A 27656-nucleotide genomic window follows, 5' to 3' on the forward strand; every position below is an offset into this window, starting at 1 on the left:
AAACAGGCTTGCTGAGGTAATATTACTCTTAATCAGTGTTCTTATATTTTAGGGAGGATAGTTAGGCGACCATTGACTCCATCTGGAAAATAGCTAAATTGATGTTGTTTGGCCCAGCATAAGTGTAGAGAGCTTAGCTTTTCAGGGTGGCGGGTGAGAGGTGTTGAGATGTCTATCTCAATGTCAGACAGACAAAGTTGAAATGTCTCTCTCTCTCTCTCTCTCTCTCTCTCTCTCTCTCTCTCTCTCTCTCTCTCTCTCTCTCTCTCTCTCTCTCATAGTCTAAAACTGTTATTCTTGTATTGATTTTCTTGATCTGATTTAGTAGTGGGGTATTCGTTGAGTCAGACTTGAATCCACAGAATTATACCGTACCACAGCAGAAATATGTGGCAGGGACATGAAGCATTGGATTCCATTATGGTTTTCATTTAATTGTTTCTGAAGCACACTCCTCCCATTATAGCTTGCATTTTTTCAAATTTCTGCCCTGCTAGAGCTGCTCCAGTCAACTGTAAGTGCTGTTATTGTGAAGTGGAAACGTCTAGGAGCAACAACGGCTCAGCCACAAAGTCATAGGCCACACAAGCTCACAGAACGGGACCGGCGAGTCCTGAAGCGCGTAGCGCGTAAAAATCGTCTGTCCTCGGTTGCGAAGAACGTCAGCACAAGAACTGTTCGTCGGGAGCTTCATGAAATGGGTTTCAATGGCCGAGCAGCCATGGAGTGATGAATCGTGTTCCAGTTCCTGACAATATCCAGCACAGCCATTGAAGAGGAGTGGGACAACATTCCACAGGCCACAATCAACAGCCTGATCAACTCTATGCAAAGGAGATGTGTCATGCTGCATGAGGCAAATGGTGGTCACACAAGATACTGACTGGTTTTCTGATCCACGGCCCTTCCTTTTTTTTAAAGGTATCTGTGACCAACAGATGTATATCTGTATTCCCAGTCATGTGAAATCCTTAGATTAAGGCCTAATGAATTCATTTCAATTGACTGATTTCCTTATATGAACTGTAACTCTAACTGTTGCATGTTGCTTTTATATTTTTGTTATATACTGTATATGCATGCATCATGGTGAAGGAAGGACTATTTCTTTAGTTCTCTCCATGTCTCCATGTCCTGATTTAGAAATGGAATACTCGTGATACTTTTTCTGTCTTCCACTGGGAAAAAGCTTGTACAGTAACTTGCAATGGTCCGTTGAAGTTTGTGTGTGTTTCGTGTGTCTCATGTGTATAACTCAGTCTGAAACATCATTGAGCAGTGTTTATACATCCAGTGGGGATGGTGTTGCTGAAATGCTGTGTTTTGATTGGTCCCTGAGAGAACACATTAAATGATAGCCTGCTTATGGAATCTTGAAATTCCCTCAGTGGCAAACCCATTCATGCTTGGCAGACTCGGAATACCCTCTCAGAATACCCATCCAGGGGAATATCATCTTTCCTCAGCTGTGAAAGAGAGATTGATATGAAGTTTGAACAGTTTTGTCTGTACATAGAATAATATATTTTCACTACATTGTGTTCATGTGGTTTACCCTGCATAGTACCATTTCAATTTCCCTTTAATCAAACTGAGCAGCAGATTGATACAGTGAATAAGATGCTTTACTTTCTCTTATGACTCCAAAGGCCATGGAGTTTATCTGACTATTGCGTCTCATGTCAGACTGCCATTGGTGGCATGGTATCAAATCCCTTTTAGATTGTTCAATGCCACAGTAAACACCCACCCTCCTTTATAAACATCTAACAATGTGGTTCAGGGTCACAGGAAAAGATCAGTCACCGGCAGCTATGGTATGTAGCTAGCTATCGATGACTAACAAAACAACCTCCCTTCATTTGAATGGATCTTGTGTGTGTGTGTGTGTGTCTAATCTATTGTATATTGGACATATCCTCTTCTCAGTCAGGCAATGTTATGAGAATAAATAAGGACAACCCCTTATCTCCTCTTAATTTCAGTCTGTATGTGCATCCATCCAATCAATGCTCTCTTCTCATAACGATGGAATCAATGTGGCTGTAATTACACCTCCATTGATTGGTGGATTCTTTCCCTTCAGTTGAGTCACTCTACCGTCGTTGAAACCTATTGGTCTATCACACCATTATCCTCTCTGGGTGTAGAAAGGAATTGGAAACTATTACCATTGAAAGGAAGTTAGCTTCCATGTTAAGGCTAGATTGTACACAATTGAATGCAAACACAAGCAATGATCTACTCAATCAACACACAACACACACACAAACAGTGTAGACTCAGAGATGGGCGTATGCCCTGGTCTTCTCCTATAGGGCTGAGAGTGAATGTGTGTTTCTGGATGGAATGGTCATTGCTTTCTTTAAAGGTCAGGTAGTTAGCTGGAGAATGAATGTTACTAATTATGGCCTTGAAAACCAGACTGAGGCTGGAAGTCCACAGACAGGGCTGAGAGTGTGATGAAAGAAAGTGTGTGTGATAACGTGTGTGTGTAAGAGAGAGGGTGTGTGTGTTAGAGTGTGTGTGTGTGTTAATGTGTGTGAGTAAGGGAGATAGATGCCAATGAGGTATAGGCTGCCTGTCGCAGGCAGAGGACGACTGGTCTAATTGGAAGCTACATTTCATTTCTAATAAGTGCCAGAGCACAGGGTCGCTGTAGAGCCTGTCTGAGGATCAGAGACCCTCAACTGTGTGTGTGTGTGTGTGTGACAGCAAGGTGGAAGGGAAGATGGAAGACAGCAGGAAGAGGGGAAGGAGGGTAGGATGGGGGAGAAGGAGAGGCGTAGCAGAGGACAGGAGAGGGGGAGGGGGATTGCGCGAGGAGGAGGTGGGGGTGTTTGTGATGAATAAAAGATGGCACTCTCCGGCAGCAGTGTTTCTAAAGATCACTCTTTCTGCAATGTTAATGAATGCAAATTATGTGCCATCATTTCTTCTGACCAGAGAGGAAGCGGGGAAGGAGAGAGAAGGGGAGAGAAAGATAGAGAGAGAGAGAGAGAGAGAGAGAGAGAGAGAGAGAGAGAGAGAGAGAGAGAGAGAGAGAGAGAGAGAGAGAGAGAGAGGAGGAGGAATGGGTGGGGGGCAGAGAGCGGGGACAAGAGAGAGGGAGAGATAAATGAGGAAAGGAGTGAAATTCAGAGAGAGCGAGAAAGAGAGATAGATGGAGCTGGAGAAATACACAGCTCCGAGGGGGTATGTTGAGTGGTGCTGCACCGGTTGTAGAGAAGCTGATTGACCATTAGGATATGCATGAGTATCTGTCACTAGACTGTCTACTCTTGTGTAGCTACTAGCTTGTTACCTGTGTCTGGCTATAGGCTAGCTCTGTGGGAGCTGTCTTGTTCTGTGTTCTCCTGTTTTGTCCTGGCCTACAACAATTTCATCATGAGGGACATAGAGAAGTGTCTCCTCTGGCCAGGTTTTGAATAGAGAGCTTACTGCAGCATAGTATCGTTTGTTCATTGACGTCGCCAGTGTAAGTAGGGATTTGGACAAGAGTATGGAACAGGTATTTGAATAGTTGTGTTTCTACTTCAGACTCAGTCTCGGCTAGTCTCACTAACGGAGGTCTGAACACATGGGTGCCAAGCAGTGTGTGATTCCCCTGCTCCTCTCCTCCAAAGGCCCTGCTGTGTCTCTCCATCTTTCCTCTCTTACCCCTCTTTCACACCCCCAAGATTTCCCTAGCTCTCCATGGTGTGATATTGGTCACTGAGGAGTGTCCCCCTCCTGTCCTTTTCCCTTCTTCTCCCCCCATCTCTCCTTCCCTCTCCTTCTCCCTCCTATGGTGAGTCAGTCTCTCCTTTCACACTGAAAAATATATCTTTACTCAGACTCGACGATGTGTGGATGGGTCTCCCTGTACAGGGTGATAAGTGTGTGTGCGTGTGTGTGTGTGTGCGTGTGTGAGAGGTTATTCATTTAGCTGTGTCTCCTAGCTCAGTGGTGCGAGACACGTATCCCTTCACTTCCTCTCTGTCACCTAACGTCTCAAGATTATTTTCTGTTCAGATTTCAATTTATATAGATGAACCACACTGTCATAACTGTCTATTGAGAAATGAAATGAATGACAATCTGAAATATACATACTCCGAACTGAAGTTGATGGATAAGGTTGGTCAAAATAGGTATGATAGACCGTAAAATGGAAGACAGAGAGATGTAATTTGACTTGACTTTTGACCTACTGTGGTGACTCACGTTGTTATCACTGTTATCACTGCCTCTATTCTCTTTGTCCAGAAGCAGTGTTCCGACACAATCTCCCTATGTTCCACCACCATAACCCCATAAACCCAATCACTGATCCCAAATCAGCTCAAAGCGTTCACACGTAGCCACCAGGGCTCGGCTCAACTGATTCTGAAACACGATGTTGGTTTGGAATCCAATAAGAGCCCGCAAGAGCCAGGACTCTGCTGTAACGACATTTCGACCAATCACATTCTCAGATTTTAATTTCCCAGAGTGCTGTGTGTGAGTAAATGGCTTCCCCTTTGGCGGCCGTATGGCAAAGATAGACAGGGAGCCTCCGCTCCATTTGTTCAGTAAAAATCTTCCCTTGTCTCTTTTTATTTCCAATCCTTAGCATTGACATTTGATTAATATTTAAGACACATCAGTTTTCATTCCTCTTTTCCTCCTCAATTTGTTTTCAAACCCCATTTAAAATGCCTGGCTCAGCGGCACACCGACAAGGCTTCTTCATTATTGAACTAATTTCCATCCTGCTGTGTTCTCCCTCTTTTCTCGCTCATTACGCTCCTCTCCTCCCCACTCTCTCTTTCTTGCCGAAATATATCTTGATCAGCACTATTGTGCATTCTTCAGACAGTAGTAATCACATGAAGAAGGTGACCTAATGTTGGATCAGATTGTCATATTGACTCACAAAGTGCTCTCATCCTATAGTTGACAGAGAGGGGGGTTAAGGGGTGGTGTTGAGAAGGAGGGGTGGAGGGATGAGGATTCAAATATGGGTTGGGTGGGAGGGGGTGGGGGGGGTGGGGTGTAGTGTGGGCCCTCTGAGAATTCGTGGCCGTATTGACAGAGGAAGAGTGAGCAGCCGAATGCCGCCTCACCACATGTCACATCAACCCCCTCTGCATACAGCATACAGCATACAGGCATCACCACAAAGGGAGAAAATTACACTGACGGCCCCTCACTCTATCACAGACTGGTGACAATTAACCAGACAACACTCCTCAACCTGTATCTGAACACTGAACAACCCAGTGGCGTTTGTTTTTTCCTTTGTCTCTTCTGTGTTTTGTATGGGCTTTCCCTATAGGCTACCTATGTGTATAAATGGGATCCTGCAGCTCCTATTGGCAACATTTAATCATCCGTGTCCACTATAATGCATCATGCGAGCACGTGCTGACGTGTAATTGTGTGAAGAGGGCTGGAGGTATCGATCATAGATGCAGGGGCCTCATCAATGTTTCATGCAGTCGCAGTCCTCCTCCTCCCTTTCTTTGCTCTCTACCTCCCTCTCTACCTCCCTCTCTCTACCTCCCTCCTCCCTCAAAAGGGACAGCCCTTCAAATTAGTGGATTTGGCTATTTCAGCCACACCCGTTGCTGACAGGTGTATAAAATCGAGCACACAGCCATGCAATCTCCATAGACATACATTGGCAGTAGAATGGCCTTACTGAAGAGCTCAGTGACTTTCAACATGGCACCGTCATAGGATGCCACCTTTCCAACAAGTCAGTTCGTCAAATTTCTGCCCTACTAGAGCTGCTCCAGTCATCTGTAAGTGCTGTTATTGTGACGTGGAAACGCCACGAAGTGGTAGGCCACACAAGCTCACAGAACGAGACCGCCGAGTGCTGAAGCGCGTAGTGTGTAAAATTAGTCTGTCCTCGGTTGCAACACTCACTAACGAGCAACGTCAGCACAAGAACTCATGAAATGGGTTTCCATGGTCGAGCAGCCGCACACAAGCCTAAGATCACCATGCGCGATGCCAAGCATCGGCTGGAGTGGTGTAAAGCTCATCGCCATTGGACTCTGGAGCAGTGGAAACGCGTTTTCTGGAGTGATGAATCACTCTTAACCATCTGGCAGTCCGACGGACGAATCTAGGTTTGGCGGATGCCAGGAGAACGCTACCTGCCCCAATGCATAATGCCAACTGTAAAGTTTGGTGGAGGAGGAATAATGGTCTGGGGTTGTTTTTCCTGGTTCGGGCTAGGCCCCTTAGTTCCAGTGAAGGGAAATCTTAACGCTACAGCATACAATTACATTCTAGACGTTTCTGTGCTTCCAACTTTGTGGCAACAGTTTGGGGAAGGCCCTTTACTGTTTCAGCATGACAATACCCCCGTGCACAAAGCGAGTTCCATACAGAAACGGTTTGTTCGAAATCGGTGTGGAAGAACTTGACTTGCCTGCACAGAGCCCTGACCTCAACCCCATCGAACACCTTTTGGATGAATTGGAATGCAGACTGCGAGCCAGGCCTCATCGCCCAACATCAATGCCCAGCCTCACTAATGCTCTTGTGACTGAATGGAAGCCCCCGCAGCAATGTTCCAACATCTAGTGGAAAGCCTTCCCAGAAGAGTGGAGGCTGTTATAGCAGCAAAGGGGGACCAACTCCATAATAATGCCCATTATTTTGGAATGAGATGTTCGACGAGCAGGTGTCCATATACTTTAGTGTATTTGGGACTTGGTGTTGGGGCCTGGTGGCTGGGGGTTAGTGGCCATCTGACCTATGGTCACTAAGGGGTGATCGATGCAGAGGCTGCAGAATTGACACGAGGGATTGCCCTGGAGGTAAAATAGTCTGTAGTCCGTAGTTAAAGAAAACAATATTGACTGAGAAGGCACTCTGCTCTGTTCATGCTGTAGCTGTTGGTTCAAAGCCTGGCAAACGTCACAGTTCCGATCCGCAAATCAATAAAATGAAGCTGACAATTACACCAACGATAAGCATATTTTCCATATTCTACAGATAGAAATTGAATCCTCTCTCCCCTATACACACCCTAGAAGGCCCTGTTATACTGAGCAGTGATGCTGGACTGCAGCAAACCAACTGATTCCCTTTAATTGGTGTAGCGGGTTACTGTAATGAATGACACACATTGAACAAAGGACCATCCATTCCTGAATAATTCTACTATAACAAATCATCTCTCTGATCCATTCCATTCGATATGGCCTTCTGGTCTTGCTGCCAGCTCATAGCTATAATGACTTTATACTTTAAAGCCTATACCATTCTATTGTTTTGCTATGGATTTACAAGGATTCACATATTTTACAAATACAATACACTGAACAACCCAAAACACTAACGTAGCTGTATCAGTTTGTTCCAGACTGAATTGCTTAGGAATCTGCTGTTTTCAATTTATCTTCCCTACGCAGGTAATGCTGACGAGGAAAAATGTAAAATACAGGGAAACACTATCTAGCATACCCTCCAAAACGAGGACAAGATAAGCGTCCTCTTTTCTTCCACAGGGGGATTCTGGGTGCTAAGGGATGAATGGAGAGCAGGGAGGAATGGTTAGATGTGGTCAGGTCTAATTGCCGGGTGATTTTGGCTGGAAGAAAAGGGGATAAATTGTTTTATGGGGCTTTTATAGCTTTAAAACAATTAGCCTAGCGTGAAAGGACCTGGGCCAGGGACAGGGCTGGCACTGGCAGGGAATGGGGAGGTAGCTCTGGAGATCTTAGCCTTTAGGATATCCCAACAGCTTGGTAAAAGCAATATGGAAACAATTATGATTAAATATATGTCAATCCACTCACCTCATGCTGTAGTATATGAGTGGTCATGACGTAAGGAAAATAAGTGGAGTCTGGGATGCCATGTTAGAGAATTGGGACATGGGCCTTGCTACATAGGGACGGTTAGCGAGCTAGTGTGTATTAGAGCACCTTCATGCTACATTGAACATTTCCATTCAATATTCTCCATTCTCCATTATTAGATCACCTTGTCAAACCACAGAGGGATGGACAGGTGCCTGAGCTTTGGCATAATGAGGGGCGACCCTCTCTCCTCACCCCATGGGACCTCAGTCTAGCACCTCTCCTAATGTCCTAATGTGCTTTTAGCATCCCTCATTCACTCATCTGTTGCACTGATGCTAGCCACATGACACGATGGGTCCCCCCATGGGCCTTCAACCTCTCCCCCTGCCCTACCTCCCTCTGTTTCAAACCCTCAGTCTCCCCTCCTCTCTCATTTCTCTCTCCTTCCTCTCCCATGCCCGCCTTTCTCTGCCTCACTACCCTCTCTACTCACAACCCCTCCCTCTTCAAAAGGAAAGGGGAAATGGCCTTTCCAATCCCCCTGGGGTTTGACTAAAGCCTCAGTGATTTCCCCTGAGCAATCCCATGGATGCAGTCCCCATGACAGAGCCTGGTGGCTGGTGCTTAAAGCGCCATCAGTCTTGACAGACAGATAGACAGGCAGACAGGCAGACAGACAGACAGACAAAACAAGCAGACAGCGGTGACAGACCAAAGCTTTATCTGAGGGGAAATTGAAATTACCTGATGGAAACCCAGTGTGAACAAGGCTGTCAGTGCTAAAGAACATGGGAGATTGGTCTTGTGTGTGTGTGTATGTGCGTGTGTGTGTGTGTATGTGTGCGCCTGCACTACAGTAGGAGCACAGCAGAAGCGTTTAGCTGAATCACCACCAGGGCTAATTGGTTTGGTGCTCTGTGGACAGTTTCTGTCAGGAAGAGGAGATTGGCACTGAAACCACCCTCTACTGTCTTCTGCTCACCCATCAATCAGCTGCACTATGCTATTCTCACAATTTTTCACCAACAGTAGTTCACAATCAGTTAGGAGACGTGACATACCAAATGGTTTAGACTAAATAATCGTATTAGGGTTTGATGAGGTCAGTAAAATAAGTCTGATCAGTTTAAGCTGTGTTTCCATCCCTAGATCACATCTTCCTGGTATATTCTCACCCCTTTAATTTCTTCAGACAAAAACACAATCGGGGGCATGCCTTGGCAGTTGGCACAAGATATACCAAGATGGCAAACTATTATTTGGGTGACTTCCTACAAGACAAAGCATCTGGGGGCAGTGTATAAACTATCGGTTATTGGGGGAAATTAAATGTCATATAATGAATCTATCATTACCCAGCTGAAGAGTTTGTCTGGTCACAGTGCTCATCAATCTGTAGTGGGGGGGGGTACATAGGAGAGCAGTTTCTCATCCTCTCTTACCTGGAACAATATCAGCTTTTAGTGACACTGACAGTGTGCCAACGCTGCAGATATGAATCAACACGGGCTGACAAATGCCTCAGGACTGGTGCCAGGTCTATTTGTCTGCGGGGTGTCAGGGAGAGTTAGGGTGAGAGAGAGGGGGAGAGGGGGGAGGTAGTGAGTGAGGGGGGAGGTGGATACCCATCTTCCTTTTTGTAGAGCCTGAGAGAGAAGCAAAAAAAAAGTCCTCCTCTGGCTGTGCCGGGTGGGTACATGCCATTAAGGCCAGATGTGGGTGTAGGCTATTAATTTGTTTTGTAGTATTGCAAACTGATTTGACATAATGACACGTGTAGGTGAGTGGGTGTGTCTCTCTTCACCTATTGGTTGTTCTATACAAGTGGTCACAAACCCTGGTCTTTGAGACCCACAGGGTGTGCGCACTATTGTTCCAACACAGCGGTAAAGCACCACTGGGCGACCAGTGTTCTATACAGTATGTGTTGTACACTATGTGTTGAGTTTGAGTGTGTTCTCTCTGGCCAGGCTAGCAGGGTGTCAGTGCTCTGATGGTGTTCCTAAAGCAAACACGTGAGTGGAAATGGCCTGGCCGGCTGTGGAGAGCCCTCTTCAGTGATGAGAGATATCTCCCTGTGTAAACAATGGCACAAAGCGCAGCACTCAGCACACACACACACACACACACACACACACACACACACACACACACACACACACACACACACACACACACAGTGAGATAATGCTCAGCTCTCTAGTGCTAGAATGTACTGGTTCTCAACATTCCATTCTACTCTTTGTTCTCGGTCTCCCTGTTTAAAACAGAAGGGAAGTGGAAATGGAGGATAAGTCGAGCAGGTCCATTTACTTTCTGTCATCAAGTGTTCTTTTCTGGAACAGAACTCCGGTCATTTCCGCAGTAAAACTCATCAAAGTGCTCCTTCATGACTAAACTTCAACCATGGGACAGGACTGAGAATGTATGAGAACATACTTTGTTTTATAACTGACTAACCTCTCTCTCTCTCTCTCTCTCTCTCTCTCTCTCTCTCTCTCTCTCTCTCTCTCTCTCTCTCTCTCTCGTAGAAACGTTGATGGACACACGGGTGGCTACGGCTGAGCTAGGCTGGACGGCCTACCCTGCATCTGGGGTGAGTAACAGCCTAACAGGACTCCAGACAGCACCATGGAAAGTAGTTATGGGCTAGTCTGTACTGTCAATGGTTACCTTCTCTCCATGTTTATCATTTTGAATCTTCTCCGGTTCATTGTTTCCCCTCCCACTTTAGGTGTAAATGGTTTGCCCTACCATTCTAGGAGGGGTAAATGGTTATGCCATATGATAATGCAAGCCAAGGAACTGTATAACCCCAGTAAAAATACCCTTTGATTTGCCTTTGTCTCCGTAGCTCAATGAGTCGATCAATGTCATCCCCAGCATGTACAGTACTGTCTTTCCCCAGACAGATAGCCATGCCATAGAACTACAGTAGCGTAGTAGAGTAGCATGATCACTATGGCAGTATTATTTTCTCCCCATCCCATCCCCATTCATCATGACTTAATTACATAATGGGTCCACTTACAGCTTTTTTCAATTGCTTACACACTAAAATTAAAACTTTCCCACAATTAGCAAAACCTTACACTCAAGGAGCAAAACACTGGCCTAGATTTGCACAACTGTAAGCACATTGTCAGCTTCACACTTTTTGCAAAACATTATACACAGTGATTTGCAAAACACTAAACACACTTGCATTTGACACAGAAATGTATCCTGATGTCATTTCCTTGCAATTTCAAAGCAAAGGGTTTCAAATGAACACACCCATGAACCAATTGGTTAAACACAGCCACCAGGTGTGCACACACACTGGTGCTTAATTGTAGACACACCAATCAGGTTTAAGAACTATAAAAAGGCAACAGGTAAGTTCACCTGTCGTCAAAAAAAAAATGGACGGTGTCAGAGGAAGAGGAAGAGGGAGAGGGAGAGGAAGACCTGGAGGAGGGGTAGGACGTGCACAAAGAAGAAGACAACCAAATCTGTGTGACGAAATTCGTGCTGCAATTGTGGACCATGTAATAAACCACGGACTAACACTGAGGGAGGCTGGACTGAGAGTACAGTCTAACCTAAGCAGGTACACGGTGGCATCAATAGTTCGGACATTTCGTCAAGAGCACAGGTGAGAAACGTATCTTCTGTCAACAGAAAATCCATAGCTTACTGCATGTACTATATCAACAGTTTTGGTATCTATTCCTGTATCATTTTACAGTAAGCTACATGTATTTTGTTTGGCCAACATAGGAAAGAACATTGAGAACACCAAGGAGGGAGGGGCCCCATATTCACACAGGAGCAAGAGAGAGAGATCATAAACCTCATTTTGGCCAATAATGCAATCAGACTTAGAGAAATTCAAGCCCAAATTGTCAATGATCACCGAATTTTCAATAATGTCCAACAGGTCTCTCTGTCAACAATAGCCCGTATCCTTAAAAAACATCAAGTTCTGATGAAACAACTGTATAAAGTGCCATTTGAAAGGAATTCAGACAGGGTGAAAGGCCTGCGGCGTGAAAATGTGGTGGTACATTTTGTTCACTGACTGTAGTATTGTGTACTGCACACATAACCTTTTTACTGTACATGTAATTTTACTGTATAGCAGACCTACAGTAAATTGATCTACACAATGTGATCTTTTGCTGTATTTCAGAGAGTTTTGCAAATGGATGCGGAGGAAGGCTGGATTTAACCTGACAACAGTGAGAAGAAGGGGAAGAAACATAATTGGTCACAGGGCTATTGTCAATGTACCAGGGCAACGTGGGGGTAACATTACCTTTGTGCTGCCATTACACAGAATGGGGTCCTCCACCGCCATGCCAACTTGGGTCCTTACAACACTGACCTCATTCTTACATTTTTAGACAGATTACACAATATTATCACAGCAGCAAACCAAAGGGACCAGATGCAATTTCCATCGTTCTGCTCTGGTCCAAAGCTGGTTTCATCAACACCCACAATTTACAGTTCAATACCTTCCACCATACTCCCCCTTCCTAAACCCCATCGAGGAGTTCTTCTCAGCATGGCGGTGGAAGGTTTATGATCTCCGGCCCTATGTCCAGATGGCCCTCATTCAAGCTATGGTGGAAGCATGTGATCAAATTGAAGCAGCATCCATACAAGGGTGGATTCGTCACTCCAAAAGATTCTTCCCACGTTGCCTTGCAAATGAAAATATAGCCTGTGATGTTGACGAGGCCCTGTGGCCAGATCCAGCTAGGCGGAGAGATGTTTAGGTTATTTCTCTTTTTTATTCGGTACTGAACTGGATATGTAATTTATGTTACAGTATTACTGTAAGCTTACAGTACAAGGGTACGTTCAGTAATACTGTATGAAAACTGGAAAATGTTTTGTTATGAATGTTTTGTTGAAATGTTCAGTATTGACTGACTTGAGTACATGAAAATAAATACATATTTTCATTAGTCTGCACAATTGGTGTCATGTGGTGTTGGTGAATTTATTTTTACACTTTCTCTGTGTAAATGCTAAAAGTGTTTTAGGTTGAGCACAGTAGTGTTTAACTGATTCAAACAGAATCAGACCATATGATGGTTTGTGTTTATGTTATGACAACAAAATAAGGTTTTTATAAGACATTGTATAGTTTTGACAAAAGTGTTCCATTTTGCAAATGATCTGAGGTGTTTTGCTTCTTTGGTGTAGTGTTGTGCTAATTGTGTGAAGGGGTTTGAAAAACCGGGCCCTGTTTTCAAAATTGTGCTTAAGCAATTGAAAAAAAAACTGTAAGCCAGTGTAAGCCAGCCCAAATCACTTCATAGGGGATAAGACAGTTATAATGCTACAGTAATGCTTCAGTATAATGGTACAGTAAGGATACAGTATAAGGGTACAGTAATGCTTCAGTATAATGGTACAGTAAGGGTACAGTTATAATGCTACAGTAATGCTTCAGTATAATGGTACAGTAAGGTACCATGGTACAGTAAGGGTACAGTTATAATGCTACAGTAATGCTTCAGTATAATGGTACAGTAAGGGTACAGTATAAGGGTACAGTAATGCTTCAGTATAATGGTACAGTAAGGGTACAGTTATAATGCTACAGTAATGCTTCAGTATAATGGTACAGTAAGGATACAGTATAAGGGTACAGTAATGCTTCAGTATAATGGTACAGTAAGGGTACAGTTATAATGCTACAGTAATGCTTCAGTATAATGGTACAGTAAGGGTACAGTATAAGGGTACAGTAATGCTTCAGTATAATGGTACAGTAAGGATACAGTATAAGGGTACAGTAATGCTTCAGTATAATGGTACAGTAAGGGTACAGTAAGGGTACAGTTATCCAGGGGAGGAAGAGGACTAAAGAGGAGCAAGAAGGTCACTAGCGCCGGCTGTCGGCTATACAGCCGGTTACGTACTCATTTTCAGCCGGGTACTTTTTCCACTTAAATTAACTAGGCTACTTTTTTACTATTCGCAAGTCAGAGAAAAAAAGTCTGCCGAGCCCTCTCCCTCTAGAATGAACGATATGCATCTTCTAGCGATCTATTGATTGGCTAGGCGTCTGTCAGTCACAAATTGAGCGATGACAGGGCTCCCGGTACCTGGGAATGTGTGTTGTTTACGCTGTGGTTGCAGTCACATTTCTTTCCATGGAGGGAGAGAGCATGATAATATAATAATATAATATGCCATTTAGCAGACGCTTTTATCCAAAGCGACTTACAGTCGTGCGTGCATACATTTTTGTGTATGGGTGGTCCCGGGGATCGAACCCACTACCTTGGCGTTACAAGCGCCGTGCTCTACCAGCTGAGCTACAGAGGACCACTTTCTCTGTGTAAATGCTAAAAGTGTTTTAGGTTGAGCACAGTAGTGTTTAACTGATTCAAGGACCATGATGCAACAGAGGACCATGATGCTCCTACATTGTCTATGTGATTTAGGTTGAGCACAGTAGTGTTTAACTGATTCAAGGACCATGATGCAACAGAGGACCATGATGCTCCTACATTGTCTATGTGAGTCAATTTACACGTCCCATATAATATGGTAACGATGAGTCGAAATCCACTTAGCCTATTGTTTTCTGGCACATTCATTTAATTTATTTTGTGTGTTTCATATGCAGCCATGAAATGCTGGCGCATAGGCTTACTGTGATTTGATTGACGAACAGCAAGCTTGACTAGTTTATAAATGGTGTTGAACTGACTCCATTAAAAAGTTTTGGGACACTGTAAAGTCCATGGAAAATAAGAGCACTTCTTCCCAGCTGCCCACTGCACTGAGGCTAGGAAACACTATCACCACCGATAAATCTACAATAATCGAGAATTTCAACAAGCATTTTGCTACGGCTGGCCATGCTTTCCACCTGGCTACCACTACCCCGGCCACCAGCTCTGCACCCTCCGCTGCAACTTGCCCATGCCCCCCCGCTTCTCCTTCACACAAATCCAGACAGCTGATGTTCTGAAAGAGCTGCAAAATCTGGACCCCTACAAATCATCTGGGCTAGACAATCTGGACCCTTTCTTTCTGAAACTAGCCGCCAAATTGTCGCAACCCCTATTACTAGCCTGTTCAACCTCTCTTTCGTAACGTCTGAGATCCCCAGAGATTGGAAAGCTGCCGCGGTCATCCCCCTCTTCAAAGGGGGGTGACACTCTAGATCCAAACTGTTACAGACCCATATCCATCCTGCCCTGCCTTTCAAAAGTTTTTGAAAGCCAAGTCAACAAACAGATCATCGACCATTTCGAATCCCACCGTACCTTCTCCGCTATGCAATCCGGTTTCCGAGCTGGTCATGGGTGCACTTCAGCCACGCTCAAGGTCCTAAACGATATTATAACCGCGATCGATAATAGACAGTACTGTGCAGCCGTTTTCATTGACCTGGCCAAGGCTTTCGACTCTGTCAACCACCGCATTCTTATTGGCAGACTAAATTGCCTTGGTTTCTCAAATGACTGCCTCGCCTGGTTCACCAACTACTTCTCAGATAGAGTTCAATGTGTCAAATCGGAGGGCCTGTTGTCTGGACCTATGGCAGTCTCTATGGGGGTGCCACAGGGTTCAATTCTTGGCCGACTCTTTTCTCTGTGTATATCAATGACGTCGCTCTTGCTGCTGGTGACTCTCAGATCCACCTCTACGCAGACGACACCATTTTGTATACATCTGGCCCTTCATTGTACACTGTGTTAACAAACCTCCAAACGAGCTTCAATGCCATACAACACTCCTTCAGTAGCCTCCAACTGCTCTTAAACACTAGTAAAACTAAATGCATGCTCTTCAACCGAACGCTGCTTGCACCCGCCCACCCGACTAGAATCACTACTCTCGACGGGTCTGACCTAGAGTATGTGGACAACTACAAATATCTAGGTGTCTGGTTAGACTGTAAACTCTCCTTCCAGACTCACATTAAGAATCTCCAATCCAAAGTTAAATCTAGAATCGGTTTCCTATTTCGCAACAAAGCCTCCTTCACTCATGCTGCCAAACATGCCCTCGTAAAACTGACTATCCTACCGATCCTTGACTTCGGCGATGTCATTTACAAAATAGCCTCCAACACTCTACTCAGCAAATTGGATGTAGTCTATCACAGTGCCATCCGTTTTGTCTCCAAAGCCCCATATAATACCCACCACTGTGACCTGTACGCTCTTGTTGGCTGGTCCTCACTACATATTCGTCGCCAAACCCACTGGCTCCAGGCCATCTATAAATCACTGCTAGGCAAATCCCCGCCTTATCTTAGCTCATTGGTCACCATAGCAACACCCACCCGTAGTTTGCGCTCCAGCAGGTATATCTCACTGGTCATCCCCAAAGCCAACACCTCCTTTGGCTGCAATTCTTTCCAGTTCTCTGCTGCCAATGACTGGAACAAATTGCAAAAATCTCTGAAGCTGGAGACACTTATCTCCCTCACTAACTTTAAGCATCAGTTGTCAGAGCACCTTACCGATCACTGCACCTGTACACAGCCCATCTGAAATTAGCCCGCCCAACTACCTCATCCCTATATTGTTATTTATTTTGCTCATTTGTACCCCAGTATCTCTATTTGCACATCATCTCTTGCACATCTATCATTCCAGTGTTAATACTAATTGTAATTATTTTGCACTATAGCCTATTTATTGCCTTACCTCCATAACTTGCTACATTTGCACACACTGTATATATATGTATTTCTGTTGTATTTTTGACTTTGTTTTGTTTTACCCCATATGTAACTCTGTGTTGTTGTTTTTATCACACTGCTTTGCTTTATCTTGGCCAGGTCGCAGTTGTAAATGAGAACTTGTTCTCAACTGGTTTACCTGGTTAAATAAAGGTGAAATAAAATAAATAAATAAACAGGTAAACTGAAGATCTCATTGTATTTTTGATATGAAGTCCATCAGGACCTGCCAGACAGTGACTTTAAAATGAGTGACTTGTCATTAGCCTACTGAATCGCATCGATAAGAGAGACATTCATTTGGCTCCCTAATTTGCATACGGGTAGGCTTTTTGCCGATTATCTGCAGATAAATGATCAAAACATTGGATGAAGATGGTGAATTCTCCTCACTTCAGAAACAATAGGTAGGTTAGTGGAGAGATAGCCTCACTCCGGTCCAAAATATGATAAATGAAAATGGATTGAATTGTTTTAAAAGCTAATGATACTTATATGGTATTTTCTAAGATGTTGATATAGGTCAACTGATTTAATCAAAGTGTGACAATGGAGTTGTCAACTGCTGCTTTCGCTGAAGCAAAGCCCATGATTAACACCTGCTTCATTCTTCAATCATACCTCTATTGCAGATAGCTGAGAAAATGCCTCTTAAAAGGAAGCTTAAAGCCTGTGAAGTCAGCAGACTCTTACAAGATTATTTAAGAAGAAATCTGTGGGTCAGTTGTTAAACAAGCATTTTTTATCATATGGCCTGGAGGATCCTGGCTGGCTACTTTTTATTTTTGGCTGGCTACTCTATGTGCTTGTGGAAAACACTGGATTGGGTTGGATTTAACAGATTTGGACTATTGTGGGTTTCCAGCTATATCCCTTTTCTGCATGAACTGAATGCCACACTTGTTGCTTTCCTTAGCGTACTAGTACCGCCCAGACCGTAGCACAGTGAATCATGCAGCAGCTATGTTGTGTAAAACAACCAGCAACTGTGTCTAACATGAACAGGCTCTTTGGCATTTTATGAGGCGTTTTACACACACATCCAAGGAGTTTCACGCCACAAAGAGCACTACAGACAAACAGTGGGCTCGCTTCAGGCTGACACACACACGCACTGACTAATTCTGATAGCACGATAGATGGTAAGTGGCTAAACGCTGCTTTTGTCCTCCTGAATGAGCGAGTGGCCTGCTAAGAATAGGCCATGATGTAGCGCCGCAGCTGAGCTGAGGGCAGAGCTGGGCTGAGGGTGTGTCCTAGAGGAAAGATCTACGGGGTGTGGGGACTAAAAGGGAAGTCTGATGGGGAATAGTGTATGAGAGAGAATATGGTTAATACCACATGGCATTGGTTGCCCCTTGACCTAGCCCCCTCTCACCAACCATAGTCCTCAACATTCACACTACACAAAGGAGAGATGTTTGTAGTAGTCTCATTCTGTTGTACAGTTTTACAACGGAGGCGGTCAGAATTCTCAAATGCCAACAAACATTCTCCATTTCATTTCATAATTTCATTTCCAGAAAGAACTTGATGACGGTTCTAAAAAAAACTTTTTGGCCAACCTGACCAGATTCACAGAAATGTGAGTTATAGATCATTGAAAGCAAGTCAAATAAGTGGTAGATCTGTTCTATGCACAATATTTATATCCTTCCCGTTCTTAAGTTTCATTTTTGCATCTTTTACTTTCGGTTTTGTGCATCAGCTTCAAACAGCTGAAAATACAATATTTTTGGTTATTGAAAATATATTTCACAGCAGTTTATATTGTACAATGAATCTCTACACTCTGAGTGCTTGTTTTGTCACAAACTGAAATTAGGCGAACTATTAGAAACGTAGCAATCAGGAAATGGTGGAGCGATTCCTGCATATTGCAACTTTAAAAAAAAAACATTCTCACTGAAGAAGGCAGATAAAACAGTTCCGACCTGGTTACGTGACAGTTTTACCTCCTTCCTGACTGTAAACATTCCACTGTGACAGAATATGACAGAGAAATTGACTTTAGTTATAGTACAGTAGTTCCTTCAGCAACTCATGTCATCAGTCTTGAGCCACATTAACAGACATTGAAAGGTCTTAAATGTTAAGTGTTCTGCCTGGAGCATGTACATTTCTAGCAAGGAATTATGTGTCAAACACACTGTATCTCACTGTAGGGTAGTGTTAAGGCAGGTTGCCTATTCTGAATGCACTGAATGAGGTAGGAGCTGATGTAGGGTGTCTCGGTAAGAGGACAAGGATAAGGAGAGAGACTGTTTAGAGAGGTTTAGCTATCATTTATTTTCCCCAAATAATGATCCAAATCATTTCATATGTGTGTGTTAAAAATGTAAACAATATGGTAGGTTACTCACGTTGGATATTGGATGCACAGATAAAGGAAACAAAAAGTGATACATGCTGGAGAGTTCTTCTAAGGCATGAATTGTTTTGCACTGAACTAAAAGACAAAGGAACTCAGGTATTTACTGTAACTAGGTAATGGGTTGCCGTTGCGCTCAGAGCATAGAGATGTACAGTGCATTCGGAAAGTATTCAGACTCCTTCCCTTTTCCCACATTTTGTTAGGGTACAGCCTTATTCTAAAATTACTTTTTTTCCTCATCAATCTACACACAATACCCCATAATGACAACACGAAAACAGGTTTTATTAATTTAACTTATTAAAAATAAAAAACAGAAATACCTTATCTACATAAATATTCATACCCTTTGTTATGAGACTTGAAATTGAGCTCAGGTGCATCCTGTTTCCATTGATCGTCCTTGAGATGTTTCTACAACTTGATTGGAGTCCACCTGTGGTAAATGCAATTGGTTGGACATGATTTGGAAAGGCACACACCTGTCTATATAAGGTCCCACAGTTGACAGTGCAGGGCAAAGACCAAAGCCATGAGGTCGAAGGAATTGTCCGTAGAGCTCCGAGATAGGATTGTGTCGAGGCACAGATCTGGGGAATGGTACCAAAACATTTCTGCAGCATTGAAGTTCCCGAAGAACACAGTGGCCTCCATCATTCTTAAATGGAAGAAGTTTGGGACCACCAATACTCTTCCTAGAGCTGGCCGCCCGGCCAAACTGTGCAGTCGGGGGAGAAGAGCCTTGGAAGGGCCAGATGGTCACTCTGACAGAGCTCCAGACTTCATCTGTGGAGATGGTAGAACCTTCCAGAAGGACAATCATCTCTGCAGCACTCCACCAATCAGGCCTTTATGGTAGAGTGGCCAGACGGAAGCCACTCAGTAAAAGGCACATGACAGCCCGCTTGGAGTTTGCCAAAAGGCACCTAAAGGACTCTCAGACCATGAGAAACAAGATTCTCTGGTCTGATGAAACCAAGCTTGAATGATTCCAACATGGATTGTCTACTCAGGGAAAACAGGGTGATGATGGAGTCGCTACTAGATATAGAAACCCGAAGCATGCGTGAAATTGTAATATTTTCTGGGATTCCTGAGGACGCATCCAATAATCCAGAGGGGGCTATCAGAGAGTTCATGCAATCCGCCTTGAAACTTCCTCTAGAGACTGTAAACAAGGTGGCTTTCCACCGAGGGCACAGACTTGGAGCTCGGAGCGACAAGACCAAGGGTCCCCGACCTATCATCGCAAAATTTGAACACTACCAACAAAAGGAGCTGATCAAAAGCAAGGGAAGGGAGCTTAAAGGGACCAAATTCGGTCTCAATGACCAATTTCCCCGGGAGATAAACGAACGTCGCTAGAGGCTGTATCCCGTACAGAGGCAACAGAGGGAGAGGGGTAAGTGTGCCTTTCTCATTGTGGACAAAGTCTTTATAGACGGACAACTCTTCCGAGACAGCTCCATAACACCATGGCTGCACTAAATTCTATGGGAACGTCAGGTTACCGAAAAAAATAATGGGGACTGTAAAAATATCTGAACACGCGCTCAATTACACGCTCGCTTACACATACGGACACATACATACACACACAAACACACACACTTGATCTCTCTCTCTTCTCTCACTCTCTCTTTCTCTCTTCTCTCCTCTCCCTCTCTCCTCTCTCTCTGTATTGTCGAGAACTTTTCTATAATCTAATATGTTTTTTGTATGTCTATCTTTTCTATGTCTTTGTCTACATGTTTATCTATGTTTACAACAAGCAAAGGGAAAATATCAGAACAGGGACGTTGGGGAATAATAACATATTATATTTGATACATTTGTACTGTAGTGAAGCCGTCTCTATAGTAATACAAGGTCTCTTTCATAATCATGTGAAACATCAAACGCTATGGAAATGCTGGGATGTGTTTTTCTATGAAAATGATGTTTAATGTGATTATGATGCAACTATGATGCAACTATGATGGTGATACGATATGGATTACAATTATCATCCTGAATATTAAGGCTATACTCACTTCATGTTACACACATAGACACTACACCATACAAATTGGCTGGGTTATTATTTATTTGGACATCACACATTATAGTCTTACTCTTATCCAGACCTACACACTCTCACTAAATCACATCCAATATCACACACATCAACCTATGCAGATTTACTACACACATAATATCTTGACTCAATTTTCTAACATCTGTGGCATTGGCTCACAGGCAAACAGGCTAGGGAATACAACATATATTGCTAGAACCTGTTTCTTGAATTTTAAACATCAGACATTTGAAATCTCTAATTCTGACCGTCATAATACCTCTTATGGCAGTACTTTACAAGCACTAATTATGGTCAATTTAGGCTGAGAATAGTGTCTAGTTATGTTAAGGGGTGAAATAATATAACCAGTTATAAGCAGGTTATAAAAAAGAAGATCAGTCTTTATGTGGCTAAAAGAAAAGGAATATAACATATACTGTTTACAGGAAACTCACTCTACATACTTAGATGAATTTGCGTGGAAAAAGGAATGGGGTGGTGAAATAATTTTCTGTCATGGACAAAGGAACTCAAAAGGTGTGATGATATTAATTAACAAAAATGTCGATCTGAATGTGCAAATAGTCAGGAATGATTCGCAAGGAAGGTGGATCCTTTTGAACATGAAAGTGGATGAAAAACAGATTGGGCTCATTAATCTATATGGTTAAAATCAGGATGATCCATACTTCTTCGAAAGTATTTATAACAATTTATTGAACTTACAAGCAACAAACAATCAAATCATCATGGTGGGAGACTATAACACTGTGTTATGTACCTCAATGGACCGTAAAGGAAATCACTCTACAAACTATCATCACCATGCCCTTAAGGAAATCATAAATATTAAGGACACATTAGAAATAGTGGATATTTGGAGACTAAAAAACCCTGACCTAGTGAGATATACATGGATGACACTTAATCAAGTTAGTCATCTTGACTACTTTCTTTTCTCTTTCTCTCTTGCATCAAATGTTTAAAAAGTATTGATAGGAGACAGAATGCGATTAGATCATCATCTAATTGGGCTTTACATAACTCTTACAGAATTTCCAAGTGGATGGGGATATTGGACATTTAATCAAAGTCTAGTGGAGGACAATTTATTTTTAACTAAGACAAAATAATATATAACTGCATTTTTCCAGTACAATATAGGTTCAGCAAATCCCCTTATTGTTTGGGATACATTTAAATGTACCTTCAGAGGTCATTCAATTCAATATTCATCAAAAATAAAAAAGCAGTTTCTGTTTGAAGAGACTAACAAGGGAAATACATGAACTAATAGTACAGGTAGATAGCAATAAAAACGATACTACAGAAATACAAAATACTTTAGAGGAAAAACAAAAAGAACTGGAGGAACTTATTCAAGATATATCTAATGTAATCTATTCCAAAAATAAAGCAAACTGGATGGAATATGGAGAAAAATGCACCAAATTCTTCCTGAATCTCCAACACAGGAAAGCTACTAAAAATAATTAGCTACGAAAAAGATTAATCTATGATTCTCTGATTGATATTTTAAAAGAGGAAGCTAAATATTTTAAGCAGATGTTTTCTTTTCCATCTCATCACCATCTGAATGATGATTACTGTAAGGAATTCTTTCCAATTATTTATTTTTTGGGAAAATTAACAAATGTTTAAAAGAAATATCAGTGCGAAGGCCAAATTACAGAGGAATAACTTTTGAGGCTATTAAATCCTTTCAGTCTGGAAAACCCCCAGGGCTTGATGGCATACCGGTAGAGGTATATCAAGCCTTTCTTGATACAGTGGGGGAAAAAAGTATTTAGTCAGCCACCAATTGTGCAAGTTCTCCCACTTAAAAAGATGAGAGAGGCCTGTAATTTTCATCATAGGTTCACGTCAACTATGACAGACAAAATGAGAAAAAAATATCCAGAAAATCACATTGTAGGATTTTTAATGAATTTATTTGCAAATTATGGTGGAAAATAAGTATTTGGTCAATAACAAAAGTTTCTCAATACTTTGTTATATACCCTTTGTTGGCAATGACATAGGTCAAACGTTTTCTGTAAGTCTTCACAAGGTTTTCACACACTGTTGCTGGTATTTTGGCCCATTCCTCCATGCAGATCTCCTCTAGAGCAGTGATGTTTTGGGGGCTGTCGCTGGGCAACACGGACTTTCAACTCCCTCCAAAGATTTTCTATGGGGTTGAGATCTGGAGACTGGCTAGGCCACTCCAGGACCTTGAAATGCTTCTTACGAAGCCACTCCTTCGTTGCCCGGGCGGTGTGTTTGGGATCATTGTCATGCTGAAAGACCCAGCCACGTTTCACCTTCAATGCCCTTGCTGATGGAAGGAGGTTTTCACTCAAAATCTCACGATACATGGCCCCATTCATTCTTTCCTTTACACCAGGGGTGTCAAACTCATTTTAGCTCAGGGGCCACATGGAGGAAAATCTATTCCCAAGTGGGCCGGACCGGAAAAAATCATGGTATATATAACTTAAAAACAACAACTTCAGATTGTTTTCTTTGTTTTAATACGATCAACATACAACATAAAGCTGGAGCCTGAGGACAGTGTGTCCAAAATAGTACAAGCACAACATCACTATTAATCATAAAACACGTCAAGTTTATTTGAAAGTTCTAAAGAAAAAGAACACACAAACACACAATGCCTCAGTGATTAACAGAACTGTTTCACAGATCACATAACTATATCAGGGTGTCATTTCTCAGGCAGAAATGTAGATAAAAATAATGAAATCCTGTTCCCCAAACAAGTGCAAGAACCACAGAGTCAAGAATAGGTTAAATATACAAATAAAATAAAATCAATTAAAAACAATAGCACATCAACATAAAAACATATAAACATAAAGCTGGAGCCTGAAGACAGTGTCCAAAAGCACAACATCACTATTAATCATAAAACACCTCAAGTTATTTGAAAGTTCTGAGGACAAAGAACACACAAACACACAATGCCTCAGTGATTAACAGAACTGTTTCACAGATCACAGAACTATATCAGGGTGTCATTTCTCAGGCAGAAATGTAGATAAAAATAATGAAATCCTGTTCCCCAAACAAGTGCAAGAACCACAGAGTCAAGAATAGGTTAAATATACAAATAAAATAAAATCAATTAAAAACAATAGCACATCAACATAAAAACATAAACATAAAGCTGGAGCCTGAGGACAGTGTCCAAAAGCACAACATCACTATTAATCATAAAACACCTCAAGTTATTTGAAAGTTCTGAGGACAAAGAACACACAAACACACAATGCCTCAGTGATTCACAGAAGTATATCACAGATCACAGAACTATATCAGGGTGTCATTTCTCAGGCAGAAATGTAGATAAAAATAATGAAATCCTGTTCCCCAAACAAGTGCAAGAACCACAGAGTCAAGAATAGGTTAAATATACAAATAAAATAAAATCAATTAAAAACAATAGCACATCAACATAAAAACATATAAACATAAATCTGAAAGCGTTGCTCAAACTCCCGTAACAGTCCCGTTATTTTATCTTTGAACCGCTTCATGTCTGCCACATGTTGGGTCGCGCACACATTTTTCAGACAGGGGAAGTGAGCTGCATCACCACCGGCAAGTTGCGTCTCCCACAATGACAGCTTCAACTTGAAAGAACGTATGCTGTCATAATACTGCGTGACAACTTTGTTGCGCCCTTGCAGCTGTTTGTTCAAGTTATTCAGGTGCTCTGTAATATCCACCATAAATGCAAGGTCCTGCATCCATTCTGCGGAATGAAATTCTAACACTGGTTTGCCCTTTTCTTCCATGAACTGTTCAATTTCTTCTCGTAAATCAAAGAAACGCCTCAGCACAGCACCTCGGCTTAACCATCTTACCTCAGTGTGGTATGGCAGGCCATAGATGTGGTCTTTCTCTCTGAGAAGGCTGTCAAACTGACGGTGATTCAGGCTTCTGGATCGGATGAAATTAACAGTTTGGATGACCACCTTCATGACGTTATCCATCTTTAATGACTTGCAACACAAAGCCTCCTGGTGCAAAATACAGTGAAAAGTCAAAAATCACGTCCTCCATTTGCAGATTGCACTTTCTCTCTGAACTTTGTCACAACGCCTGCTTTTTTCCCGATCATTGAGGGCGCACCATCTGTAGCCAGGCTGACAGTGCGGGACCAGTCCACTCCGACCCTGTCCAGCGCGCCGACGAGTGCGGTAAAAATATCAGCTGCTGTCGTTGTATCTGTCATCGGCACCAACTCCACGAACTCCTCGGTGACGGTCAATGTGTCATCAACTCCGCGGATGAAAATGGCCAGTTGTGCAACATCTGTAATGTCCGTGCTTTCATCAATTGCAACCGAAAACGCAATAAATGACTTTACTTTTGCTTCAACTGGCTGTCCAAATCCACTGAAAGATCGGAAATCCTGTCTGCAACTGTGTTTCTTGTCAGGCTGATATTTGCAAAAGCCTGCCGCTTTTCAGGGCACACAATCTCCGCTGCCTTCATCATGCATGTTTTTACAAATTCACCCTCACTAAATGGTTTTGAAGCCACTGCGATTTCATTAGCAATGAGGTAGCTAGCTTTCACTGCAGCGTCACTGATGTCTCGGCTGTGAGTAAACACAGACTGCTGTTTCTTCAGACCCGCCAACAGTTCATTCACCTTCTCTCATCTCCGCTGTCCTTGAAAGTTGTCATATTTGTCGGCATGAAGACTCACATAGTGGCGACGAAGGTTATATTCTTTCAGCACTGCAACATGCTCTGAACACACCAAACATACAGCTTTCCCATTCAATTCCGTGAATAAATAGGATGACCATTTTTCTTGGAACACTCTGCACTCTCGTCCACTTTTCTCTTTTTTGACAGAGACATATTGGGGCAATGAGGGTGCCAAAGCACATAATGTTAAAAGTAGAAGCCGTAATAAATATCGCGGGCAAAACAAAGTAGCTCATTAGCTGCACGTGCTTGACCTACTTGCTCTGCCCCGGTATAAACAGTTTGCTTGCTTAACACAATTGCTATTGCGCCATCCAGTGGACGCAATTGGAACAGCAGTTTATTTTATTGAAAAATTGCAGCGCATTTTTATACTTTACAAAAAGTTTTTTTTAGTTTTTTTATTATGTTTTTTTTTTCAAAATCATCTCGCGGGCCGGATTAAACCCGTTTGCGGGCTTGATCCGGCCCGCGGGCCGGACGTTTGACACCCCTGCTTTACACGGATCAGTCGTCCTGGTCCCTTTGCAGAAAAACAGCCCCAAAGCATGATGTTTCCACCCCCATGCTTCACAGTAGGTATGGTGTTCTTTGGATGCAACTCAGCATTCTTTGTCCTCCAAACACGACGGGTTGAGTTTTTACCAAAAAGTTCTATTTTGGTTTCATCTGACCATATGCCATTCTCCCAATCCTCTTCTGGATCATCCAAATGCACTCTAGCAAACTTCAGACGGGCCTGGACATGTACTGGCTTAAGCAGGGGGACACGTCTGGCACTGCAGGATTTGAGTCCCTGGCGGCGTAGTGTGTTACTGATGGTAGGCTTTGTTACTTTGGTCCCAGCTCTCTGCAGGTCATTCACTAGGTCCCCCCGTGTGGTTCTGGGATTTTTGCTCACCGTTCTTGTGATCATTTTGACCCCACGGGGTGAGATCTTGCGTGGAGCCCCAGATCGAGGGAGATTATCAGTGGTCTTGTATGTCTTCCATTTCCTAATAATTGCTCCCACAGTTGATTTCTTCAAACCAAGCTGCTTATCTATTGCAGATTCAGTCTTCCCAGCCTGGTGCAGGTCTACAATTTTGTTTCTGGTGTCCTTTGACAGCTCTTTGGTCTTGGCCATAGTGGAGTTTGGAGTGTGACTGTTTGAGGTTGTGGACAGGTGTCTTTTATACTGATAACAAGTTCAAACAGGTGCCATTAATACAGGTAACGAGTGGAGGACAGAGGAGCCTCTTAAAGAAGAAGTTACAGGTCTGTGAGAGCCAGAAATCTTGCTTGTTTGTAGGTGACCAAATACTTATTTTCCACCATAATTTGCAAATAAATTCATTAAAAATCTTTCAATGTGATTTTCTGATTTTTTTTCTCAATTTGTCTGTCATAGTTGACGTGTACCTATGATGAAAATTACAGGCCTCTCTCATCTTTTTAAGTGGGAGAACTTGCACAATTGGTGTCAGAGGAAGGCCCTCAAAATTGTCAAAGACTCCAGCCACCCTAGTCATAGACTGTTCTCCCTGCTACCGCACGGCAAGCGGTACCGGAGTGCCAAGTCTAGGTCCAAAAGACTTCTCAACAGCTTCTACCCCCAAGCCATAAGACTCCTGAACAGCTAATCATGGCTACCCGGACTATTTGCACTGCCCCCCCACCCCATCCTTTTTACGCTGCTGCTACTCTGTTAATTATTTATGCATAGTCACTTTAACTCTACCCACATGTACATATTACTTCAACTATCTCAACTAGCCGGTGCCCCCGCACATTGACTCTGCACCGGTACCCCCCTGTATATATAGCCTCCCTACTGTTATTTTATTTTACTTCTGCTCTTTTTTTCTCAACACTTTTTTTGTTGTTTTATAAAAAAAAAAAAAAAAAAAAAAATGCACTGTTGGTTAAGGGCTGTAAGTAAGCATTTCACTGTAATGTCTGCACCTGTTGTATTCGGCGCATGTGACCAATAAAATTGGATTTGATT

At 42.8% G+C, this 27656-nt stretch overlaps 1 protein-coding gene across 3 annotated transcripts in view; it reads left to right on the plus strand.

Moving 5' to 3' along the window:
- The window catches only part of LOC121535151 (ephrin type-B receptor 1), a 325240-nt gene that overhangs the window by 63508 nt on the left and 234076 nt on the right, over positions 1–27656 (plus strand). For all 3 annotated transcript variants that reach the window (XM_041841921.2, XM_041841922.2, XM_041841923.2), the window contains exon 2: positions 10319–10383. In XM_041841921.2, coding sequence (XP_041697855.2) covers positions 10319–10383 — 65 coding nt within the window. The remainder of the gene's footprint in view (positions 1–10318; positions 10384–27656) is intronic.

The sequence above is a fragment of the Coregonus clupeaformis genome, chromosome 21 (genome assembly GCF_020615455.1).
Source record: "Coregonus clupeaformis isolate EN_2021a chromosome 21, ASM2061545v1, whole genome shotgun sequence".
NCBI lineage: Eukaryota > Metazoa > Chordata > Actinopteri > Salmoniformes > Salmonidae > Coregonus > Coregonus clupeaformis.